Genomic DNA, 13,208 nt, shown 5'->3' with positions numbered 1-13,208 from the left:
ACTTAAACTCGTTTTTGACACTTTTTGACTTTGTCTATTTTCACTGTTTTCACACATTTTAATATTAGTTCAAACAAATAATTAAGATAAATATTTTAGATTTATTTTTTCTTATTCATCCACTAAGCAAGTTGTCATGGATTTGCTGACTTTCTTAACTTCATTTTTTTTTTTTTCTAAGTTAATTTCCTAAATTCCTTTCTTGAAATTATAATTGAATAAGATGTCCACTAACATTTGAAATTGAAATTGTATGGTTTAAATTAAGAAATTTGTACACAATTAGGTAGTAACTGTGTCACATACATCGAAGAGTGAGCAACTGAACGTAAATTATTAACGGACATTCTGAATGAAATATTGTCAGAAAAATATGAAAATCCTGACATAAAATCTATCAAAATATTTTTGAAATTTCCTTTAAAAAAATTTGTATTTTTAAAGAAGTGTTGGCTATTTGCCTATTATTTGTCTATAAAAATTTAGCCAGCTATTTTATGTGGTGTTTCAATTAATTAAAATAGATAAGTGATTTAATATGGATTTGGGCTATGTATTTATGCACTTGAGGGCTATATATATAAAATTTAGTAATTTAAAATTTACAAAGTATAGCTATAAGGAGTACTTTATTTATTATTCAATTAATGAGTAATTCCTACTCTATAATTGCTTAGTCCTCTTTAATTAAATAGCTAATCAATTAATTATAGATAGTGAAATTAAGCTAACTCTTAGTCATTTTTAATATCTAATATAGAATTAAAATCGACAAGGGTTATAGTCGAGTGGTAAGTAAGCAGTCTTTCATCGTTAATCAAATCACATTTTCGAACCCTTAATATAAAACTATCTTTATAGAGAACGTTTTAACCTCCAATGTGAGATTACTGTCAACATAAATCCAAAATTTATTATAATAAAAGTCAAAAAGAGCCAATTTTATTAAAGTGAAAACATACATATGGAGTATCTAAGATTAATTAATACAATGATTAAAATAAATTAAGTAAGGTTAGTGTCTATACCAGGTTCACGGGAATTTAATAACTTTTGCTCAAACTTAACATCTATTAAAATATTCACAAAATATTTATACATATTTGTTCGTAAACTTAGCCATTATCGCATATTAACTTAATTAAACAACCATAAACTATGAATCTTAGATCTGCTTCTGCGTAATTTCTATAAACAGACAATTTATGGACCACTTCGAAAGAACAATTTTGGAAATGCTTCCATATTCATTGCATTGTTATAAAGCCATCCTATTAAACAATAAACTTTTTTATTTTATTTGTTTAGTTGTCCTTTTAAGTTTAAAAAAGTAAAAATATGTAGGCACATTTTAAAGAAATTTATGGCTAATTAATTTAAAAGTAAAAGAGGATAAAGACATTTTACATAAAAAAATCAATCTACAAGAAAAAACTATGTGGTGGCCTGGCAATCACATGTTTATTAATTTAAAAATATTTTGTAATCTATGTATGAAGTAGTACTTGAGATTATTAAAATGTTAATTTACATTTTTTTTTGTTAGATTGTCTAGTTTACATTGTCTTTTTTTTTTTAATCATTTTATTGCTTTAGATGTCTCATGCTTGCTAGTTGTTATAATATAAAGTACCTTGTGGAAAAAATTATACTATTAAATGATATTAAAGAGTTATACTACATAGTCTTTTTTATTTTTGCATAAGTTAAATTATTTTTTTGAGAAAATGCACTGTTTTCACTTTGAACTATAAATGAAATTGTTGAGACATATTTCAACTTAAAGGGTGTCCTATTACCCCTGGACTAACTAAAATCATATTTTTGGTAACTTTAGTGCCCACGTGGCACGTACGTGGTACACTGAGTGAATCAACACACTAAAGGTCCATGTAGGCACACGTATGTGCCACGTAGGCACTAAGGTTGCTAAAAATACGATTTTAATTAATCCAAGAGGTAATAGGACCCCCTTTAAGTCCAGGTGTGTCTCAACAATTTCGTTTATTGTTCAAGGTGAAAACAGTGCATTTACTGTATTTTTTGTTATCGTTTTATTGCTTGAGATGTCTCGTGTGATATTGTATGGGAAAAAAAGTTGTTACTGATGATTATTTCTAACAAAAAATTTTATAAATAGCGTAGTTTAAAGCGTAATTATAAAATATAGCAACATTTTGTGTATTTACGAAATGTAGCTACAGATACTTTATCAGACAAATATAATTATATCAACGAAAAAGTTGTATTATACACATTATAGACATACCATAATTATTTAAGAATTAAGAGGGAGAACCAAGCTTTACTTTTAGGAGACACACATGTGCGTATAGATTATACAAAATAGTTTCTATGTCTTATTGCATTTTTTAGTTGGGCTAAACTCTAAAGCAACCTAAAAGGTATTTTATTTAATAGGAAAAATAACATATATATATACAACTTAATTTATCATATTTATATAAATTTCTATCCGTATAAAATAATTATAAATTTTTTAACTAATTATGTATCTTCGTTTGATGTATCGGAAGCTAATTATGTACCTCGACAGATTCAAAGTCGAAAAGAATGTATCGAGAGATGATTATGTATTTTGAGAAAGAAAAAAATATATATTCGTTAGATGTATTATGTATCTCGATAGATCCAAAATCGAAAAAATGTATCGAGAGCTAATAATGTATCTTTACAAAGAAAAATATGTATCTTATATGTATCGGGGCTAATTATGTATCTCGACAGACTCAAAATTGAAATTTTCAGTAATTATGCAAAATGTCGGATTTTCTTGTAATTAAGCTCCAATTTATCAAGATTTATGTTATTTGCCCATTTTAATATGATGTGGTGTTATTCGTTTTCATGAGCTCATCAGCGTATATCTTTCTTAAAAAGACACCTTATATCTTATATAATCTTTTCCTTTGTAACTATCGATTTGAGAAATTAGTGATTATCTGATAGTATCGCATGTATTCAATAATCTGTTCTCGAACTAAGTTACACATGACCTATTCGCACAACAATTCAGTAGTTACGGTCACCGGAGCAACCGATAGTTATAGCCATCAAATTAAAGTTTACTAGCTTCTTTTTGTGCGTGCATCTCCAGAGCTACGAATAAAGATTGTAAACCATCATAGACAGGTCATGGTACACTAAGTCAGACCGCACAGTATCATTTGGTTGATCTCTATACTTGTTTCGCTGAACATGTCTCTAATACTAGTATTTGAGCTAAACGATCGAAAATACTTTTAACATGATATAATATTATCTATTTTGCATTAATTTCGTGTGATTTTAAAATAATTTTATTTTTCTTCCTTTTCTTAAAAGATCATTTTCCCATGTTGTGAATGGAATAACTTTTCATTAAATTAAGCACAAAAAGGAAAGAAAATACAACCCCAATAAGAAAATGGAAATGGACATAAATAGGCTCCCCACCTAAAATATAGCTACCAAATATATAATATATACTCTCATCGTGCACTTTTACGTGTTCACTATACGAAAAATAAAAATCAATTTTTACTTATACAATTTAAAAAAATCAAAACATAATAATAATCGATAAATAAAAATAAAGGAAAGAATATAAATATATATTACCGACAATAATATTTTTGATCAAGCAGTTAAATGTACGGCTGTGCATTTTTCGGTACAAACCATTAACCCGAATCGATAATTTGTTTATCGGGTTAACGATTTTTTAATGGTTTAGCATATACACAAAACGATAATGAATAAGTAAAACCGATAATTTTCAAAATCGAATCGACCGATATGCAGCCCTAGTGAACTGTGTAACTATTCACTACAAAAGAATGTGGTGCAATGGATGGAGCTGCTCCTCCCTTAATCAGATGTCTCAGGTTCGAGTCATAGGTATGAAAAAATCTTTGGTAAGAAGTGCTACCCCCTGAATGGGGCCCTACCCGATGCAAATTCAGATTAATCAGGCTCCAATACGAATTCCGGACACCGAATTGAGAAAAAAAAAAAAGTGTAACTATTCCAATAAATAAAAGCTTAAAAAAAGGGATAGCACACCAAAATAGTCTTTGTTTTGTACTCAAAACGCATGCTTCCCATTTAAAGTATAGTTTTAAGATTAAAATATTTGCTAATGTTCCCTATAATGTATGCCAATTATATAGTACACGTAACTATGTTAGTTTTCTAATTCTATATTTTACCCCACACCACATATGTGTATAAAATAATCAAATATATTTGGAGATAGGATTGATTTTAAATCCGCTTATTATTCGGTATTAGTATTGGTGTCTCAATCGATTTGGATCGCATATTGCAGGATCCATTCTGAAAGTGTCGCTTTCAACAAGATATTTTTCATGCACGAGGCTGAAACTCGAGATTTCTGATTAAAGATGGAGCACGTTGTCTCACCACTGCCGCAGAACCCATGTTGGTAATTTTTAAACGTATCAACCTGTTGTTCAGTATTAGGATTGGAGTCTCGACTAATTCGAATCGCACATTACAGGATCCATTCTGAAAGTAGCGGTTCCAGCAAGATATTTTTCATGCATGTGGTTGAAACTCGAGATTTCTGATTACGAATGGAGCTCGCTATCTCACTACTGCAGAACCCATGTTGGTAATTTTTAAATGTATCCACCTATTGTCCAGCATTAGTATTGGAATCTCGACTAATCGAATCGCACATTACAGGATCCATTCTGAGAGTAGCGGTTCCAACAAGATATTTTTCATACATATGGCTGAAACTCGAGATCTCGTCACTGCAGCAGAACCCATGTTGGTAATATTTAATAATATCTTTTAATATCATATTTAGTAGATTTAATTATTAAGACGTGTTGTTTTAGCACTATATAGCTCTAGGCCCCTATATAATATAATTAAGTTGTAGACTTATAAGTTGATTGGTTATTTTAATTTGATATTGTTCAATGTATCATCCAATTTCTCAAATAGAATTCACATTAGTGAAGAAAACAAGTGATAATTTATAGTAACACTACCCTACACGAAACAAAAATATATTGTACATTTAGCATATAATTAAGAGCATGGCCATTAATGCTCCCCTCAACTATAATTAAATTGCTACGATGCGCTTCAATTTTATGAGGTCCTATTACCATCTGAACTAAATTTTAGCATATTTTTATCATTTTCTTTAGCTGATGAGGCACCTTTTGTCGGCTTTTTTTAGCTGACGTGGCACATTTGATGTGGGCATCATTTTATGTAATAAAGGCGACACATTAGCACAAAAGGGTGATAAGAACACGCTAAAATTGAGTTCAGGGAGGTAATATATAGAACCCTTGTGAAATTGGAGTGTGTCGGAGCGACTTTATCCATAATTCGGGGGATTACTGGATGCTTATCTCTACAATTTTCACTGATTTGATTATTACGATTTTGAGTAAAGCATCTAGTACTCCCCTGAACTATAATCAAATTTGCTACGACGCGCTCCAACTTCACGGGGGCCCTATTACCCCTGAACTATATTTTAGCTTATTTTTGTCATATTTTTTAGTTGATGTGACACCTTTTGTCAGCTTTTTTTAGCTGACATGACACATTTAATGTGGACCTCATTTTATGTAATAAAAGTGACACATCAGCATAAAAGGGTGATAAAACACGCTAAAATTGAGTTCAGAAAGGTAATAGAACCCTTGTGAAGTTCGGGAATTACTGGATGCTTATCTCTACAATTTTCACTGATTTGATTATTACGATGTTGAGTAAAGCATCTAGTACTCCCCTGAACTATAATCAAATTTGCTACGACGCGCTCCAACTTCATGGGGTCCTATTACCCCTGAACTAAATTTTAGCTTATTTTTGTCATATTTTTTAACTGATGTGGCGGCACCTTTTGTCGGCCTTTTTTAGCTGATGTGACACCTTTGATGTGTGCCTCATTTTATGTAATAAAGGTGATAAAAACACGCTAAAATTGAGTTCAGAAAGGTAATAGAACCCTTGTGAAGTTCGGGGGTCACTGGATGTTTATCTCTACCCGTTCATTTACTATCTCTATGTATGGTATTATCATCGAAAATCACTCTGAGAATTATGATTAATGATGGTGATTGATCGATTAATTAGGGGCAGAGCTGCCCTTCGGCTAGGCGTTCATCCGACCCTCCTTTAACGAAAAATTATGCTATGTATATATGATTAAAATTATTTTTTATGTATATATAATAGACATTGGATCCTCTTTGATTAGGTCGTATGTTCACTTACGAACCCCTTAGTAAAAATTCTTACTTCGCAACTGCAATTAATGAAATATCCAATCAATTGGTGAAGCAAAGTATGACAAAGAAATTTTATTTTTTTAAGAAAAGATATATATATATATATATATTTAATTAGGTCTAGATTCATTGGAATTTCCAATGAAATATCAAAGTCCATAATAGTAAACTAGGCGTGTACTCTTTTGGACTTTTTTTTTTTTAATTTGATTTCCGTCATTCATATTAGGGTTTAATTAAATTCAAATTTATGCATTATGAGACTCATTCTTGAGCGACGCCGGCCACCAGCAAAAAAAAATTCATTCACAGAAACTCAAACTCAAAATTTTTAATTAAGAGCGGAAGATCATAAACTATCCCACCACGATGCATGTTGATGAACCGCCATGGATTTTATTTTATGTTTCAATGAATAGTTATAGCTTATATTATAGCATTTGTGTTATACTAATTGAAGATTCCTTATTTATGAGTTGTCAATTCCTAATAACTATTAATAGTTGTTTTTTAATATTAATAAGAGTACTCATCTCTAACTTCTTTCATCCATTTGTAAGCTAAGTATTTGTTATGTTATGTTGCAAATTATATTGATGTTATCTACTTTAAGTCTGTTTTTTATCTTCTTGAGTCGGGGTCTAATGGAACAGTCTATCTATTTTATTTGAGATAGTAGTATGAATTACATACACTTTATCTTTGCTAAACTCCACTTTATAGAAATACACTGAGTATGTTGTTATCAGAGGCGGAGCCAGCCTAGTAATAGGGGGTTCGTCCGAACTCCCTCCAACGAAAAATCATATTATTAATATATAATTAAAATGATATATATATATATATATATATATATATATATATATATTGTAGATGTTGAATCCCCTCAGTGAATTTTTCTTCGAATTTTGAACCTTCTCAGCGGAAATCCCGACTCCGTCTGATTGTTGTTGTACTTTAAGTCTATCTTTTAACAATACTGGCAGTTATTTATTTGTACAATCAAATTATTTAATATAATTTATAAATCTTCAAATGAGTTGGGTCAGTATGCTTCAAATAACAAATAATTATATATATAAAAAAAAATGTTCATGTTGAATATATGTTAATTACTCAAGATATTTTTGAGATATACTTTAATTTTAAATTTTTAACCATGTAAAAAATATTGTAAAATAATAATATTTATCGACGATGCCAAGCGGAAAAGTCATCGCTCAACGAATAAAAATTACTTTAGAGATTACCGACTGATCTTCCCCAAGAGCTCAACTTTCTTTTTGTTGTTTCTTTATTTATCGAAAATAGAGAAAATAATTCACTTTACCTTTTTAATAAAATATTTTCTATGATAACATTTTACTTGAAAAATATTTTTTTTCTAATGAAATTAGAGACATATCATCTCTAATTTGTTGTTGACCGTGTATGGATATTAGTCAAACTAATTAAGAAGCTTCTAAAGTTAGTTCTTTGATTAATTACTTAAAATAATAGATTAACTTATGTTGCTTTGAGATTAAATAATCATTATTAAATCCCAAAATTAAACTTTTTAAGGTACATGAACTTAATATTTTTGCTACCCATCTTTAGACATAATTAACTATTCTTTCCGTCTCAATTTATATCTAATAATTAATTTTTTTTTAGCTTTTTCGAGATTTTGTCAACTTCGATCATATTGATAAGAGAAGATCGAATTAAAATATTTAAGTTAATATACTTTTATGTAGCTTAAAATATTAATTATATTAACTCTAAATAAGCGAAAAGTACCACACAAATTGATACGATGAAAAAAAAAAATACAAAAGATCAAAAATAAAAAAAGAACTAATTAGTTCAAAAGTCTAAGTAGGAGTTTACTACTTTAATCTATCAAAATAAATATCTATATTATACTATTGATGAGTCAAATACAATAGTCAAAGTAAACAGAGAATAATTTAGTCCCCAAAAGCAAGCAAATCTAATATATCCATTAGGTGCAAAATATTTCTAAATTGTTATTAAAAGTCAAATAAAATTGTCAACACCAAATATGAAAAAAAAAAAAAAAATAGTGGTTGCAAATGGGCGCGTTGAGTCAAATTTGAGCTGGTTGAAAATAGGTCTACGTAAAATGGATAATAATTCAATCAACTTATATAGTATTTCATATGAATAACTTACTTTCTAACGTTACAAATAATGACAAATAAAAATAAAAATTGTTTTTTCTTACACTTGTTGACGTTTAATGTTATTATTATCATACTCTAAAAAAAAAAAAATTTGCCAAAACTCAAACATTGTTGTTGACTAAATTTTACTGTTCTAATCTAAGTTGCGCGGACTCTTCAGTTTCGAATGTCGTATCCGACACGCATTCACTGATATTTTTTGAAAAGTCCGAGCAACGTAGATTCTAATTAGGACCAAATGTCTTCAATGTTGCACAAATTGTCAAAAACATCTTCATTATCCATCCATAATTGTATACTATTTTGTTGATCCATTGCTTGATAATTATCTTCAAACCATAATTGATGATGATAATCACTTTGATTAACTTGATAATAATCTTGATTATGTGAAACTTGTGTTGTTCCAATTGAGTTTTCTGATGAAGTTGCCACGCTGGAATTCTCCGGTGTAACAGTCGCGCTTAAATAATTACTATTATTATTGTCGTTGTTGTTGTTGCTGTTGTTCGCCAGTTGAATTGGCACGAGCTCAGTTATACCTGTTCTTAGAACGGGTTGCTGAGCTACTCTAATCGAATTATTATTTTGAACTTTGGATGCTTGAATTCTCTCAACTAGTCTTGGTATCCAAATATAATGCAATGTATCTTGAAATTGTTTGCTATTCACATCACATTTTAGGGTTTTTGCATGTTTCTGCACTCGAGTTCTCCAGTAATTCTTGATCTCGTTATCCGTTCTTCCTGGCAGATGCTGAGCAATTTTCGACCACCTACACTCACAGAAATGAGAAGTACTTTACTTACGACAAGTCTAAAACACGTTACATATACTGATAGTGTAAAAATTCTTTTACGTTACGGAATAAACATACCTATTACCCCAACGTGAATGAAGTTGAAGAATCAATAATTGTTCTTCAAGTGTAATATTTCCATGTCTAACATCAGGTCTAAGATAATTCAGCCATCTTAATCGACAACTTTTCCCCGTCCTCTTTAAACCTGTTTAATTAATACATGTATTAATCGTAAATTAGTAACTAACCTTCTACATTAATTTTCATTATACTGTCAGTATATATAACTTAATTACCAGCGCAATGAGCGAGCGTATTCCAACGACCTTCACCATGATGAGCAATATAATTCACAAGAATAAAATCTTCTTCAACTGTCCATGGACCTCTTTTAAGCTCAACAATATTATTTTCGCGAATTTTATCCATCAAAAATTAAATAAATATCGCGAAAAAAAATATGAATATTATGAGAGATATTTAGAAAGAGAAAGACAAAAAAAAGTGTTGTGAAGATATGTAATGAAATGGTAGGGCTTTATATAGAGTGATGGAAAGAAATATTTGTATAATTAATTGAAGCATATGATATTATTATATAGTATATAATTATAAGTGGATAATAAGATTTAATTAAACTCGTTTTGCACCTTTGGATTAATTTACACTTTTCACCATATAATATATAGTAATAATTAGATTAGTTCCGCGGAAATCTATAATTATATTTGTTTAATTAATTTCATTCCACTACCCACTAAAGCAAGTTGCATGGAAATATTTGACTTTCTAATATCTAAGTGGTGTATTTAAGGCTTTAAGCATAAAATACTAGTTTAAGAGAATGATTTTTCATGTACCTAAGACGCTGATAAAATCTCGATACGATTTTGCTAGTTTATTCATGTCATCGAGTTGTTTAACTATCAGGGGTGGCTCAAAGGTAAAGCTAGTAAAGCCTTCACTTTAGGCCCCAAAAATTTTAATAATAAACTCTATAATTTTAACTTCACTTGAAATATTAATAAAGATTGTGAAATACATTTTTAAAAAATATGTAAGAATTAATAATAATAAAAAGAGAAAATATTATCTCATTTTTACAAGAAATATTTTAGAATTTTGAACTAAATAACTCAAACTTTATATTAATAAATAAAGTTTTAACAACAACATCTAAGTTAATGCATTGCAAACAAATGACTAACATCTTATTAATAAAAATCAATCCTTACTTTTACTAATAATCATATTAATATGTGAAACTAAGGTTAAGTGTCTTATAAAAATACTACATCGAAACAATTACTAAGCAAGAACAAATAAGACAACTCTAAATTATTACAATAGTATTTTTGTATGCATGTTTGTAAGACCTCCTATTAAAATTTGGCTCTAGGCCACTAATTTTATTGAGACACCTACTAACTATATTGTCACTTAAAATTTGGAGAAGTGAATACGTTCTTTTAGATTAATTCTGATTTTAATAGAACTTGTTTTTAACTAAAATTTTGATTGAAAAGATGTTAGACTGATTCTTCATGTACTAAGTCTAAGACGATGCCGATAAAATCTTGATACAATTTCGTTAGTTTTTGTTGGCTCGCTTGCAATATCTACTCACCAACTCCGAAATTGAACATTAACTTCATTTATTCATTCATGTTATGATCTGAGTTGTTGTCACTTGAAATTTGAAAAACTGAATCCTTTCTTTCAGATTCTGATCTTAATAGAGCTTGTTTTTAATTAAAATTTTGATTGAAAAGACGTTACACTGATTCTTCATGCACCTAAGACATCGATAAAATGTTGATAAAATTTTGGTAAGGCTAATTTTTGTTGGCTCACTTGCAATATCTACTCACCAAACTCCAAAATTTTATTTTTATTTTTAATTTTGAATTTATACTATGTTTATAGTTTTGCTCCTACTTTTTGATACCACATGTATAGTATATAGTTTGATTTGATTTAAGTGTGTGGTTTTGCACTAAGGCACCTAAGTCTATTACTTATTAGGTTGTTGACTTATTAGTTAAAATGATATATTTTTTATTTGCTTTTTCAATTTCTATGTTTGATTTGATTGTTTAATGTACATTTTGGGACCCTTTAATTTATTTATTATCCTCTTTATTAATCATAATTCATCATTATGCAGAATTAAACCCAAAAAAAGAGCCAGATTAAGTCGACATATTAATAGTTAATACTGTATCGCGAATCTTTCTATCGAAAATTACACTGTATGTATATATAGAATAATGTTTCTAATGTATATACATTAAATTACGAATTTTCTTTATCAAAATCTTATCTTTGCAGCTAACCACGATTGTAATATGACTTTTCGAGGCCACTTAAATATATTATTATTGTGGTCTCAGTTGGTTAAGTAATAGTATATATCGTTTTTCTGTCAGTATATATAACTTAAATTAATTATAATTTTTTATGGTGAAGCAAACTATTACAAAATTAAATAGGTTTAAGATGCATTAACACTTTTTAAGATTCAGTCAACTAATATTAAAAATGACTTGTCCATTATTTGGGTTCAATCAAATTAATACATTTGTATTATACTAATTGGAAGAAATTTTTAATTTGTCAATTTATAAATAGTAATATATATTATCCTAGTTTATCTTGTGAATTGACAAATCAAATGGAATTCCTTTTTTTGGGAAGAAAGCATGATATTTTATTTTTCTATTTTAGTTTCATCTTAATATACTAATGTTATGCGCATTTTAATTTTCGATTTATCAGTTTATGGTGTAAAAGATATTTATAGTTACGTGTTATACTCAGATACTAGGGTTCTTTGTGTAAATCCTCGTTGTAAATATAACTAACGCATATATGTAGATAAGCGTGTATGCTCTAAGATATATTTTTTTTTTTTTGTCTGTCTTTTTCATATCTGAATGTCTTTATCGAGTCAATTGACATGATTCGCTCTTTTCCCTTTGTTTTTCCTTGTGCATCTCCACTCTGATAGATTATATTTGCATCGCCCCACTGGAAATAATCTGAAAGTCATGTACGAGACTTCTTTCTTCGTACGAATGATTATAGACGAAAGAGATATTTTTCTTTGTTTTTATCGATAGGATAAGCCAGTGTCATCGTGTGTAAGGCCCTTTCATAAAAGAAATCGAATATTTTTTTTCTATGAAAAGTTATTATTAATTAATTTTAATTAAATTAAGAATAGTATAAATTAGTGGGAAATAAAGTCTATCAAAGTATGAACAGGACAAGCCTACCTTAATAAATGAACACAAAATAATATTTTTCTTTGTTTTTTTTTTTTTTTTGGTTGCTAAAAGCACCAACAAGATTAATTATACTATTCATTAATTAATGCTAATATAATGATATTTTTTATTTTAATCTAATGCTTCTCTTGCTACACATGCCACTTTACGGCTATAAATAATTAATACCAACTATATATTTAAATTAATTAGGTTAGATGGAGGGCGGGTCGATGAGGACGGATGTACAGAAAAGAACTGACAGATTTTTAGGTTAGCGTATCAGAATGAGTTACGAAAGTGAAGAACTTTATTAAGCATCACGCAAATTTAATACATACGTATCAGACTCAACATTGATGGCGTAACCGAAGAAAAAATATACTAGGTTTGTTAGGTTTAGACAGATAATATATGTCATGATGAACTTGGATCGTGACAACGTTGTCGTGTTCTGTCTCTCTTTTCTTTTTGGATTCCGAGGATGTATGAGCCGGCCGATCCTAACATCATTTATGAGGAGCCGGACGACGAAGTCTCCTCCTCAGATAAAGATCGATGTCTCGAACGCTACTCTCCCTACAAGGAGCACTTTTTCTATAGTGATTTTCTTGGCGAATTCGGTCAGGAGGGACAAAAGAGAGATGTTTTTTATCAGTCAAAA

The 13,208-nt window shown here is 29.2% G+C and overlaps 1 protein-coding gene across 1 annotated transcript; it reads right to left on the bottom strand.

The window, feature by feature from the left end:
* Nucleotides 1-8,371: 8,371 nt before the first annotated feature.
* Nucleotides 8,372-9,787, bottom strand: LOC107849759 (transcription factor MYB78). Its single transcript, XM_016694319.2, has 3 exons — nt 9,572-9,787; nt 9,351-9,480; nt 8,372-9,248 (listed from the first exon to the last, which is right to left on the bottom strand). Exons 1-3 carry the CDS (start codon nt 9,702-9,704, stop codon nt 8,702-8,704), a joined length of 810 nt encoding a protein of 269 aa, XP_016549805.1. The 5' UTR covers nt 9,705-9,787; the 3' UTR covers nt 8,372-8,701.
* Between the last annotated feature and the right edge of the window lie 3,421 nt (nt 9,788-13,208).

Source organism: Capsicum annuum, chromosome 12 (genome assembly GCF_002878395.1).
Source record: "Capsicum annuum cultivar UCD-10X-F1 chromosome 12, UCD10Xv1.1, whole genome shotgun sequence".
NCBI lineage: Eukaryota > Viridiplantae > Streptophyta > Magnoliopsida > Solanales > Solanaceae > Capsicum > Capsicum annuum.
The sequence above is the reverse complement of the archived record's forward strand: the minus strand, read 5'-3'. Positions and strand labels throughout refer to the sequence as shown.

What these genes read in the sequence shown, in the direction of transcription:
- LOC107849759 (XM_016694319.2), bottom strand. Translation starts at nt 9,704, where the DNA reads ATGGATAAAATTCGCGAAAATAATATTGTTGAGCTTAAAAGAGGTCCA. An exon ending in TACGCTCGCTCATTGCGCTG is followed by an intron (nt 9,481 to 9,571) that starts GTAATTAAGTTA and finishes TTAATTAAACAG; the next exon opens with GTTTAAAGAGGACGGGGAAA. An exon ending in CATTCACGTTGGGGTAATAG is followed by an intron (nt 9,249 to 9,350) that starts GTATGTTTATTC and finishes CTGTGAGTGTAG; the next exon opens with GTGGTCGAAAATTGCTCAGC.